This window comes from Heloderma suspectum, chromosome 10 (genome assembly GCF_057233095.1).
Source record: "Heloderma suspectum isolate Gila_16-S chromosome 10, 16-S_ref, whole genome shotgun sequence".
Lineage (NCBI taxonomy): Eukaryota > Metazoa > Chordata > Lepidosauria > Squamata > Helodermatidae > Heloderma > Heloderma suspectum.
This window is the reverse complement of record NC_139467.1, coordinates 1,016,058-1,028,432: the sequence shown is the minus strand read 5'-3', so window position 1 is coordinate 1,028,432 and position 12,375 is coordinate 1,016,058. Positions and strand designations below refer to the sequence as shown.

The window sequence follows — 12,375 nt, the reverse complement described above, 5'->3', positions numbered from 1 at the left end:
CAGACAAAGGGATTCCTTTCAAAGCTTTATTCTTCTTTTACAACTTAACAACTATACCGATTGCAACTAGATCTGAGCAGCACAGTACCTATGCCCTAAGTTGGAACAGGTGGTCCCCGTTTGAAAGGGAGTTACTGGCAGACCCCTGAACTTAAGGACTAGGGAGAGTCCCTCCCCTTTTCCCTTGGATCCTCAGGGCGTAGCCGTTGTTTGCGCGCCATCCGGGCACTTCGCCTCCTTTCCACGCCCTCCATCTGGCGCCGCTCTCTGCGTCTGCGCCGCGCATCCACCAAGTCTGCTGTCTGTGCTTGGTCACTCCCTGGACTGCTAACTAAACTAGGAATGCTGGTGGGAGGAATCTCCGTCAGCTGTTGGCCCTGGGAAAGAGGAGCGCGCTCCTCTCCCAGGAGCGACCGCTCTTCCTCAGAATCAGAACTACTCTGGGATTCTATGGGCTCAGTGTCCACCCTGACAGCGGGCTCCCTCAGGGCTCCATCTCATCCCCCGTGCCAGTTAATATATACATGAAACACTGTATACTGGAGAGATTGCCTGGTGTTTGGTGCCACCAATATGCTGATGACACTCAACTCCTTTCCATCTAAATCCAAGGAAGCTGTTCAGGTTCTAAGTCAGTGCCTGGAACATCTTCCCTGTGAGGGGAGGTTACAACAACTGGGGTTGTTTAGTTTGGAAAAGGGGGGGGCATGATAAAGGTGTACAACATTATGCCTGGTGTGGAGAACGTGGGCAACATTCTTCTCCTGTAATACCCAGTGGGGTTGTCCCATGAAGCTGACTGGTGGGAGGTTCAGGACAGATAAAACACACAGCGCAGAGTTAAGCTATGGAATTCGCTACCACAGGATGTCTTGATGGCCACCCATTTGGATGGCTTTAAAGGGGATTGGACAGATTCCTGGAGGAGAGGGCTATCACGGCTACTCGTCCTGATGGCTATATGTGACCTCCAGTATCCGAGGCAGTATGCCTGTGTACTCCGGCTGCTGGGGAACATGGGCAGGAGGGTGCTGTTGCACTCATGTCCCGCTTGTGGGTTTCCTGTGGGCAGCTGGCTGGCCACTGTGTGAACAGAATCCTGGATGGACCGTGGTCTGAGCCAACAGGGCTCTTCTGATGTTCAGCTGGTCCAGAGTGCTGAGGTCAGACGGTTGACCAGAGCCAGTTATAGGGAGCATGTGATTCCCTTGCTACAACAGCTTGACTGGTTCCTGGTCTGTTTATGGGCACAATTCAAAGTGCTTATTACATGACTTGGGACAGGCGACTGGAAAGACCACAAAAGCCACATTCTCCTGTACGAGCCTGGGTTTCAAGATCCTTAGGAGGGGCCTTTCTGCCCCACTGTTGGAGGCACCTCTGGCAGAACATGAGGGAGGGCCTCCTCAGTGGCTGCTCCCAGGCCCTGGGACTCCCTGCCAGGGGGCGAGGCTGGCTCCATCATTGTCGTCCTTCCGCTGGCAGGCAAAGACATTTGAACTCAAACAGGCTGTGCGTTATCTGTGTCTTTGATGTATACTCCACCTTTCTACCAAGAAAATTAAGGCGTCTTCTTGTTGGCTGAACTAGGCTTTTAGCTGGTGGGTGCTGTTGATTTCTTCTTTCTTTTCACTGTGTTTTCAACGGATGCGTTTAATGCGGCCATGATTATGTCACATTTTATCTGTACTTCATCACTGTTCGCGGGAGCTGCCTTGAGCACTCGTTTTAGTAGAAAGGCAGAGCATAAGATAAACACCTGAGTACTGCATCGCCTTCTGGAGATACGGGACGCACAAGGCGAGACCAGGAGGACTTTGGTGCTGCTCAGGGCAGACAGATCTGACCCATCCTGGGCACATCGCCCGAGCTGGGCAAGAGTGCTCCTGCGGTGCTTGCGCAGGGGGAGGTCCCTGCATGCTGGGCTGTCTGTGGGCCACATCTGCGTTCCCTGCATCCGTCTCCCTGAGCAGCAGACCGAGAGCCTCCTGTAGCCCCGGCTTGGCCTCCTCGCTGTCGAGTGCTGCCATCTCGCGGGCTTGGAGGGCAACAGCAGCTGGGCCTGCCAGCCGATCAGAAACTGATCCCCTTGAGTCATCTGCCTCTAGCCAACTGGTGGCTCTCTAGATGTTTTGGCCTGCAACTCCCATCATGCCTTGCCACTGGCTATGCTGGCTGGGGCGATGGGAGTTGCAGGCCTAAGTGTCTGGGGGAGGGGCACGCGTTGCACAGCCCTAGTCTGGCCTGAGGAAGAGGTCTGGGGAACTCAGGGGGCTTGCAGGTTTCGGTGGGACGTTAGCTGGCCCTGATACAAGTGCCGCCCAGCCGCGCAGACTGGCCTCTGGTCCTCGCGAGCCAGCGGGGCTCGCTTTGCCAGTGCTTGGGAGGCCCCTCCTGGCGCTGCGGAAAGCGCATCGGCCGGGACACCGCCCCGCAGGGCTCGCAGCGGCGGAGGCGGGCGCGCCTTTCCTCTCCAGGCCGCTCTCTGCCCTCGGCCCGCTGAGCCCGCCGCGCTCCGGCGCCCGGGCGCACCGGTCAAGGGTTCGTTACTCAGTCGCTGATGAACCTCGGCCGGCTGCGACTCCTACAGCACGCGGAGCGTCCCGAACGGCCTCCTGCCGCCTCTCCGTGCGAGGAAGCGGGCGGGCGCGACCCGCCCCGGTCAAGACCCCAGCCGGGGGTTGCAGCTCGCCCCCTTCGGACCGGGGGCTCCCGGCGGGTGCATGTCCCGCCCCGCGGAGAACGGGGGAGGGGGCGCGCGCGCGCGCGCAAAGCCGGACGGATCGCGCGGCGGGGGGCGCAACTCGGGCTGCAGCCTCAGGAGCGACAGGCCCGGGCGGGGGTCCTCCGCTGCGGATGCGCTCGGGGGGCGGCAAACGAGCCGGGGTCGAGAGCCCCCCGCGCCCGGCGGCCTCCCGCCTTGGGCGCGCTGCCCTCCGGGGCAGGGAGCCGCACCAAGGACGCCCGGCCGCACGCCCCCAGGAGAGGGGGGGCCCGCCAGGCGTCCCCTCCCCGGCCGCGGAGGAAGCGGAAGCGGGGCCCACGTGGTGGGCAGGCCGGCGGGCGGGGCGACCCGCTTTCTCCTTCCCGCGGGGCGGGGTCAGGACGCGCCCGGACGCCTGGGTTCGCGGACTGGGCGGCCAGAGGCCCGGACGCCCGGCCCCGCCCTGCGCCGCCGCCCGAGCCCCTTCCTCGGGGCGGGCTCGCCCTCGCAGCCCCTCGCCGGAGATGGTGAGCTGGCTGGAGGGCGCCGCTGAGCGGGGGCCGGGCCGGGCCGCGCCGCGCCTGCCTCCGCCTGCCCGAGCTCGCCCGCCGGCGGCAGGGGGGCCTGCGGGGCGTCCCCGGGACGGGCTCCGGGCGCAGGGCCGTTCGCAGCCAGGCGCCCGCCTGGCTCGGGGTGCGACTGCGCTTTCTCGCCCTTCTCCCCGCTCCCCAGTCTGCCTCCTTGGACCTGCAGTCGAAGGCCGAGAAGGATGCCGAGCTGGACAAGCGGATCGAGGCGCTGCGGCGCAAGAACCAGGCCCTCATCAGGCGCTACCAGGTGGAGGAGCGGGCTTCTCTCGGGCCTCCCAGCCTCGTGGCTGAGCGCGGGCGGAACCGTCGCGGGGGCTGCGTGCCCTCTGGCCAGGCCGGCGCGGCGGGCCCCGGGCTTCGCGGTCTGTTCCGGGGACCCCGCCCGGGGTGGGGACCAGCCTCCAGGCTGACGCCTGCGCCGCTCGGCGCCCCTGTGCCGGGCCCGGCGGAAGGCCGAGCCGCGGCCGCCCAGTGCAGGGGGCGCGCGGGGAAGAGGCGGCGGCTGGCGGGAAGGCGCGTGCCGGCCACAGGGGCAGCTGGGGCTGGGCTGCGGGGACGCGGCGCTGCGCAGGCAGGGGGCGGCTGGGGGCGCTGCCGGTCGCGCGACGTGTTCCTCCCTGCCCTGCCCTGCCCTGCCCCCAGGAGATCGAAGAGGACCGCAAGAGGGCTGAGCAGGAGGGCATTGCCGTGACGGGGCCCCGGAGGCCTCGGTCTGCCGAGGGGGGCATGCCGGAGAGGAGGCGAGCGGACCTGGACCCCCCCACCCTTACAGTGCAGGTCTTGCTTTCCCCGGAGGTGAGGCTATGTGGGTCCGGCAGGCTGGGGGGAGTGATGTTCTGTGGCCACAGTTCGGGGGCTCGGCTCTGCTCTGCGCATCAGCATGAGCACGAGCGTGAGCACAGCGCCTGGGGGAGCCCTTGGGCGGGAGGGGAGGGGGGCCTTTGTGGGTCCTCTCAATCATTTTGTTCTTCCTCCCCCAGGAAAAGCGTGTGGTCAGCAGCGAGAGGAAGCCCCCTACCAAGGCCTCTCGCAGCAGCCCCGGTGGCCGCGGGGGCCTGTGTCCGGGCAGCCGCTCCTTCAGAGCAGAGTGCCTCCCCGAGCAGCCCAGCTGGGATGGGGCAGGCACAGGTGGCCCTGGGGCTGGCAAACGAGGCCACGGGGGGCGCGGCCAGAGGCCCCGGGGCCGTGGGGGGCCTGCAGGAGACGCGGGGCCTGACAGGCGATCCAAGGTGAGGCGCCGGAGGTGAGTGAGTGCCAGTGGCCTGGAGGGGCCCTGGGAGGGGGCCTCTTCTAAGCAGCTCTGCCCTCTTCAGGAGTGGGAAGAGCGTCGCCGACAGAACATTGAGAAGATGAACGAGGAGATGGAGAAGATTGCAGAGTACGAGCGCAGCCGGCTTGTGAGTTCGGGGCCCCCTCGCTGCTGCCCCAGCTGGCTTGGGGCAGGGGGAGCCGGGGAGTGCTGAGCTGCCGGTAGAGTTCCCACCCTGGGCCGAGTGGGGCAAAATTGGCAGAGCTTCCCACGTCCCGGGTGCTCCCTGCCAGCCCTGCTGGCCCCCCAGAGCCTGGCTGCATGCACTGATTGCTCTCCTCAGCAGGATGGGCTCCAGGAGAAAAACCCTGTGCGCAACTTCCTGGACGACCCACGGCGCAGCGGCCCCTTTGCTGAGTCGGACCGGCGGGAGGGGAGCCGGCGCCACATCCGCAACTGGGGGGGGGCAGACTTCGACAAGGTCAAGGCTGGCATGGAGCAGGGCAAGGAGCGGTCCTCTCCGGTACGTGTGCGTGTGAGCGGCGGCCAGCAACCGGGGGGGCGTGTGCTGATGCCGTATTTTAGCAAAGGGGCGAAATGTGGGCTGGGTGGCATTGCTGCTGAGTGGATCCACAGAGGGCTGGAGTGCTGTGCTCAAAGATGCTCATCAGTGCTTCCTCATACTGGAGGGAGGTATGGAGTGGGGTGCTGCAGGGATCGGTCCTGGGCCCTGTACTCCTCAACATTTTCATTAACGACTTGGAGGAAGAGGTGGGGAAAATGCTTATCAGACTTGCAGATGATTTGAAATTGGGTGGGATAGCTAGTACTTAGGAAGACAGAAACAAAATTCAGAGTGATCTTGATAGGTTAGAAAGTGGCAGAAATAACAGAATGAAATTCAACAGACACACGTGTAAAGTTCTTCATTTAGAAAAAAGAAATCAAATGTTCAGGTATGAGATGGGGGGATACCTGGCTTGGCAATAGTCTGTGTGAAAAGGATCTTGGAGTTGTAGCCAATCACAAGCAGAATGTGGTCAGCAGCGTGATGCGCCTGCAAAGAAGGCAAATGTAGTGTTACGTTGCATCAATAGCAGTATAGTTTCGTAATCATGGGAAGCGATAGTTCCACTCTGCTCTGTGCTGGTCAAGCCTCACCTGAAGTACTCTGTCCAGTCCTGGACACCATACCACATTCAGATAAACTGGAATGAGAATGGTAACAAAGATGGATCAGGGGACTAGAATGAAATAAATAAAATAGAAACTAAGTCCGACGAGGGAAGATGGAAGGAACTGGGTATGTTTTGCTTTGAGAAGAAAAGACTCAGGGGGGATAGGATGGCACTCTTCAAGTGCCTAAAGGGCAGTCCCACAGAAGAGGGCCTCCGCCTGATCTCTGTCATCTCTGCACTGAGCAAGGGGTTGGACTCGATGGCCTCAAGGCCCCCTTCCAACTGGCACAAAACAAAGGGACCTGCGGCAGCCTCCCCCTGCCCTGCACTGGTCTCCCTCTCCACCCCACGTGCGGCTCTCTTGCTTCCCGTGTCACCCGTGCCAGCTGTTTCCTTGTTTGCTCCCCCCCAACCTGGCACATGATCCCCAGTTCCTCCGCTGAGCCTGCCTGCCTGCCTCTTCCCCCCAGGGCCGTGGCAGTGCCCGGCGCAGAGGGGCAGCAGTGTCGGCAGCCCTGGACATGACGCTCTCCATGACAGGCCGCGAACGGGCGGAATACATCCGCTGGAAGCAAGAGCGAGAGCAGATTGACCAGGAGCGGCTGGCGCGGCACCGGCAGCCCACGGGAGAGTGGCGCCGCGAGTGGGATGCTGAGAAGATGGATGTGGCGTGGGTGTCTGGGTCACCTGGGTGGGGGGCTGAACTGGGAGCGGGTGGCTATGCAGGAGGACTTGTGGCTGGCGGGGCATCGGGGCAGAGTCTGGCTTGCATGCTTGGAGGGGGCAGTCCAGGACATCCCCATTTGGGGAGGGGGCTAGCTGCTGGGCCCCTTCTCTTGAAGTGGAGGAGGATTTGCCAGCCCTCCCTCGTTGTCGCCTCTCCATTTTCTCCCTTCCCCTTTTCCAGGTTTAAAGGCAGTGACAAGAATGGAGCCTCTGCAGGCTGTAGGCAAGGTAAGGAGCGGACATGCGAAGCCAGAAGGGGGAAGCAGTGGGGCCTGGGTGAGAGCCTGCTGTGTCCTACAGCACTCCTCTTGCGAACATGGGGCGTGCTGGTGGTTGCCTGGGGGGGCAGCCTACCTTATGTCAAGTGTGTGAGTGTGAATGGAGAGAGGGGGAGGGGGTGGCCCCTGCTACATGGTGCTGTAGCTCTGGGTGCGAAACCAGGCCCAGCCCTTCTTGGGCTCTGCCAGCCACGGCCAGTCTGGCTTGCAGGTAGCTGTGCTGGGTCGTGGCTCATGCCTGCCCTCTTCTCTTCCTCTCACAGATGAGTCCAAGCGGCCCCCCAAACAGCCCACTTTTGGGGAGTTCTTGTCAGAGCAGCAGACTGAAGGGCGCAGAAGGGGCAGAGGCCGTGGGCGTGCACGAGGTGGCCCCCCCAAGCCCTACAGGTGAGCCGGGCCTTGGCAAGGCTGCTGTGGGGCAGGTGCTGGGACCCCGGATTCCTGGGTTCTGTCTCTTGCTCTACGTTCATATTTGCAGAGGGACTGTGGGGTTGCTGGGGCTGCCCTTTCCCTCCCCCACCCCCTGGTTTTCGGGGGTTGCGGATTGTCTGATGCAAGCCTTAACACTGGTTCATGTTTCCCTCTGCAGCATGCATGACAATCGCTGGGAGAAGGAGGAGGCAGGTCAAACCCCAGTGCCGGGGGAGGAGAAGTTGGACGGTGCCGCCATGCAGCAGGTGTGGGGGGCGGGGGCACTGGTGCTTAAGCTCCCCCTCTTGCTTCCTGCTGGTCTCCTGCACCAGAAGCCTGGAGCTGATTCAGAAGTGGGCGGGGGGTCTTCGCACTACTGGACTGCGGTTGCGCCATGGTGGCAGCCTGAAGCCCCTTCCTCCTGTATCCTCGAACGGCTTGTTGCCTTCGGGCCGGCTCCGCTCTGTGCAGGAAGTGCCTGGTAGCTGAGTTCCTGCCTAGTGATGATGGAGCGGGGCCGGGGGGGAATGCTGGCTTGCTCAGTGCCTGTCCGAGGCCCTCTTGCTGCCCCACAGACCTTTGGATGGTAGAGCGAGGGAGGGAGGGGGGCTGCCTTCTCTTCTGTTTTTCGGTTATATCGTACCATGTTTTGTAGTATTTTATTTTATGGCATTGTAAGCTGTATTAAGCAGGCATTTTACCTATAAAAGTCATTTATCCATGTTTACATTGTGTACATCTCTTCTACACCCGTTTACTTTTGACTGTTTCCTCCCCCGCCATCCCTCAGGTGGAGCCACCTGTCTCCCCCCGCTTAATGCCTGAGGAGGAGGAGGAAGAGGAGGAGGAGGGAGAGGAAGAGGAAGACCAGTGGGAAGATGTCAGTGGGGGGGAGGAAGAGGAGGAGGAGGCCGAAGGCAGCGGCGAGGGCCCCTCCATGGAGGAGCAGGACCCAGGGCAGGACAGGCCCCCGTCGCTGGCCATGCCCCCCCCCCCGACGAAGACGCCAACCTCAGAGGGGGAACCCCTCGCCCCTTTCTCACCAGCAGAGGGACACCAGCCCGTTTCGGACTGGGGAGAGGAGATGGAGCTGAGCTCACCCCGGGCAGACACCGCCCAGAGCCCCTTCGCTGTGCCCCCCCAGGAGGAGCCTTCTGCCGGGGCTGGTAAGGAGCAAAGCCTGGGCCGAGCGGGGCTGGCAGGGGGCGTTGCTGGGCAGCGGAGCTCTGGGGGAGGTTCATGGTTCCAATCCTCCTCGGTCATGACATCTGGCGGGCCCGGCCTGGCCTGGCCTGGCCGTCTCTCTCTGCTCCATTCTGCCCGCCTGTGATGCTGCAGGGTGTGAGGGAAAGACGTCCCTCCCTGGCTGCCTCTCTGGTCTTAGGGCTCTTGCACCCCTTCTCTTGCTGCAGGGAAGAGCCCTCCAAACCCTCTGGCCGAGCAGGGTCCCCCACCATCTCCCTTGGTGGAAGGAGAGGCGCCCCCTGGCCCTGGAGCCCCAGAGGCGGAGAGGAGCAAGCAGCTGGAAGTAGTGGAGCCCAAAGAGGAGGCCCTGCAAGGGCCTTGTGAGCAAGGTGTGTGTGGGGGAGGCAGGAGGCACCTTGGGTAGTGGGCAGGGGCAGCCGTTCCTCCTGAGGGTCAGCCGTCCCCAGCACTGAAGGCCCCTCCTCTCTTCCCAGGAGCTGCGAGGGAGCCGGCCTCAGGAGCTGCGCCCAGCACGGTAGAGATCGCCAGCTTCCAGGGGGTGTGCTTCTGTAAGCTTTTGCCCACCCCCGCAGCAGTGCCCCTGCCCACTGCTCCCGTGGCGCTGCCTCTGCATGGCTTTGGCTGACTCCTGGCCGGGGCCTCTGCCTGCCGGGTTCCTGCATGCTGCCGCCGCCTCTGTAGCCTGTCCGTGCAGCTGCTGCTCGAAGGACTGGTGCCCGCCCGCCTGCGCCTCTGTCCACCTGCCTGCTGGCATGTGCTTGCCCATCTCTCTGCACGGCCGCCTTGCCTGCGGGGTGGGCGTGCGCACGTTTCCACTTGGGCCCACCATACTTTCTGCCCGCCGACAGGTGGCTCCCTTCACCCGAACAAAGCCCCATGGCGCTGGGTGTTTCTGGAGGGCCCTTTCTGGGTGTCTTCCCAGTAATGAGGATCTTTAATTTTAATTGTATTTAATATTTCTTAGCCATCTTTTGAAAGCAGCTTACAGAATAAAACGGTTTACCCAGAAGCACCACCTTTACCCAGCCAGACCCACCAACCCGAGCAATAGGTAGAGTTGTCTGTGCTTTGGCACCATTCCCACAAATGCACTGTGTAGGTGGAGGGGTTCACCCCCTCCTTGAGGAGCGGGCTGTTCAACTGCACCTTTCCCACTTTCATTCCCATTCTCAGTCCACATTCACAGTGTAGTGGCTTCAGTTTATTAACCCCTGAATGTGCTTTATCCTCTGAGTTGGTCTTGGTGAGTGTGGGATTAAAAGTGAGGAGGGGGCCTCAGGGCTACAACAAAATGAGCAGAACAAGTCAGCAAAGTCTCTAGGAGAACCCCCCCCGAGCCCTTTTAGCATTCCTTGTTACTCCATTAAATGCAAAGTGAAACGTTCACAAGAGGGAGGGCCAAACGCTGGGGTAGTGGTGAATGCTGGCTCCCCCCGCCCCCCACAAGAAGGAGACCTTGCCTAGTGCAGCCAAGGTTTTCCCACGTCTGGCAAATGTGTTGCCTGCAGGACCTTCTATAAGCACTGATGTTATTTGAACAGCCAAACACCTGCCATCCTAATGATGTTAGACGGGGGCTAATGTTGGTTTATTACAAATATTTATACACCTTTTTTATTGCCAGCAAAGCAAAATAAGCCTGGTGGAATAGGGTGAACATGTGTTCCACTCCTTTCCCTAAACTGTTCCAGGTGGGAGCCTGCTCTTGGGGATTGCACTGTAGAGCTGGGGGGGGGGGGGCACATCCCCTGATCCATTGGGCCTGGTGATGACCACAGAAAGAGCTGCTTTCAACAGAAGGGAGCCAGAGCCAGGTCCATGCAGCTGAGCCGCCTACCTGGACATGGGCGAGTGTTCTTGCCACCCCAGTGTTCGGCATGGAGCTACTCAAGAGTTCCCTCTTCTGCAACTTTTTTTTAGCTTAATATTTTTGAAAGTAGCCATTTAAACACCACAAGGAGTGTAAGCTGAGAGCGAACCTAGAGTTGGGGCCCGTTGGTGGGGGCTGTGCAGATCCTACGTCCAGTCTCAGCAACACACTTACCTGTTGACGTTCAGCATCCCTCCATAGTGAAGCACCTGCAGGAGGTCCCAGGTGGGAACTTCATCAGGAACTTCATCAGGAGGGCTTTAAACTGAATCCTACGGGGAAGGGAGATGTAATGTTGGGGGTAACAATGGACGTAGGCGCATGCACTGCAACGGAGAGAACAGCTCTGATAGCGCCCAATAATAGTCTTCAGACACATGTAGGAAGAAAGCCAGACTATGAAGCACATGGCCTTCGATGTCTATATACTAATGCCCAGACTATGGGAAACAAACAGAATGAACTTGAACTCTTAATACAGGAGGGAAATTATGATTTGATAGGTATAACTGAGACTTGGTGGGATGACTCATGACTGGAATAGAGCAATTGAGGGACATAACTTGTTCCAAAAGAACAGGAGGAACAGATGGGGAGGTGGGGTTGCACTGTATGTGAAAAAGACATATCTCTGCACAGAAATACAGGAGGAGGAGCTTGGTAGCCCCATCGAGAGCATCTGGATCAAAATCAATGGAGCAAAGAATAAAAGGAACCTGGTGGTCAGAGTCTACTACAGGCCACCCAACCAAGGAGAAGACAAGGATGAAACTTTTGAAAAGCAAATAGCCAACGTTTCAAGGAAGCATGATGTAGTAGTAATGGCGGATTTCAATTTCCCCGATATTTGTTGGGAGACACATTCTGCCAAACATGGCCCCTCCAGGAAATTCCTGATTTGTGTGGTGGATCACTTCCTCCTACAGAAAGTAGAGGAAGGAACTAGAGGATCGGCTATCCGTGACTTGATCCTAATCAACAGATATGACTTAGTGGATAAAGTAGCAGTTACAGGAACTCTGGGGGAAAGCGACCATGTTGTACTTGAGGTCTTGGTTCTAAAGGAAGCAAAAGCCGAGTGAAGTCAAACGCCTATCCTAGATTTTAGGAAAGCTGATTTTCATAAACTCAGAACAATGATCAGTAAGGTCCCATGGCAAGCGACGCTAACAAGAAAAGGGATCCAAGATGGGTGGGAGCTTTTAAAGGAGGAAATTCTCAAGGCACAATTACAAACAATTCCAACAAGAAGAAAAGGTGGAAGACAACAGAAGAAGCCAATGTGGCTCCACAAAAAGCTTAGGGATGACCTGAAAACAAAAAAGGACACATATAGGAAGTGGAAAGAAGGCCAAGTAACAAAGGAAGAGTACAGGCAGATAGCACAGAATTGCAGGGATGGCGTCAGGAAGGCTAAAGCTGAGAACGAGCTGAGATTGGCAAAGGATGCTAAAAGCAACAAAAAGGCTTTCTTCAGCTACGTGCATAGTAAAAGGCAGAGGAAAGAAATGGTGGTTCAGCTATTAAATAAGGATGGCAGAACGAGAACAGATGACAAAGAAAAGGCAGAGGTGCTCAATCCCTGTTTTGGCTCAGTCTTCTCCCAAAAGAGGGTCTATGACCCCCCCTGGCAGAGGCGAAGTACAGGCTGAAGGGGCAGGATTGCAGCTTGAGATCGATAGGCATATGGTCAAGGAACACCTCATTACTTTGAATGAGTTCAAATCTCCAGGGCCAGATGAACTGCATGCGAGAGTAATAAAGGAACTGGCAGAAGAACTCAGAACCGCTGTCTATTTTCTTTGAGAAATCATGGAGGACGGGGGAAGTGCCAGATGACTGGAGGAGGGCTAACATTGTCCCTATCTTCAGAAAGGGTAAAAAGGAGGAACCTGGGAACTACAGACCAGTCAGTCTGACATCAATCCCTGGGAAAAGTCTGGAGCAGATGATAAAGCAATCCATCTGGAAGCACCTTGAAAACAATGCCGTGATTACTCAAAGCCAACATGGATTTGTCAAAAACAAGTCCTGCCAGACTAATCTGGTCTCATTTTTTGATCAAGTCACCTCCCTTGTAGACCGTGGGAATGCTGTAGACATCAAATACCTCGACTTCAGCAAAGCTTTCAACAAAGTGCCCCATGATATCCTGATGAGCAA

At 58.8% G+C, this 12,375-nt stretch overlaps 1 protein-coding gene across 7 annotated transcripts in view; it reads left to right on the top strand.

Annotated features, from left to right (window-relative positions):
• Positions 1-12,375, top strand: part of CCDC9 (coiled-coil domain containing 9) — a 26,012-nt gene continuing 13,637 nt past the window's right edge. Inside the window, exons 1-13 of one of the 7 annotated variants that reach the window (XM_084814520.1) lie at positions 7-3,231; positions 3,437-3,541; positions 3,937-4,089; positions 4,275-4,523; positions 4,608-4,691; positions 4,887-5,066; positions 6,192-6,391; positions 6,629-6,675; positions 6,989-7,112; positions 7,315-7,402; positions 7,927-8,302; positions 8,549-8,710; positions 8,816-8,890. In XM_084814520.1, the coding sequence (XP_084670646.1) occupies positions 2,857-3,231; positions 3,437-3,541; positions 3,937-4,089; positions 4,275-4,523; positions 4,608-4,691; positions 4,887-5,066; positions 6,192-6,391; positions 6,629-6,675; positions 6,989-7,112; positions 7,315-7,402; positions 7,927-8,302; positions 8,549-8,710; positions 8,816-8,890 (2,218 nt within the window). In that variant the 5' untranslated portion in view covers positions 7-2,856. Of the gene's footprint in view, positions 3,232-3,436; positions 3,542-3,936; positions 4,090-4,274; positions 4,524-4,607; positions 4,692-4,886; positions 5,067-6,191; positions 6,392-6,628; positions 6,676-6,988; positions 7,113-7,314; positions 7,403-7,926; positions 8,303-8,548; positions 8,711-8,815; positions 8,891-12,375 lie in introns of all 7 variants that reach the window. The other 6 variants (XM_084814521.1, XM_084814524.1, XM_084814522.1 and 3 more) reach the window with 6 other exon arrangements.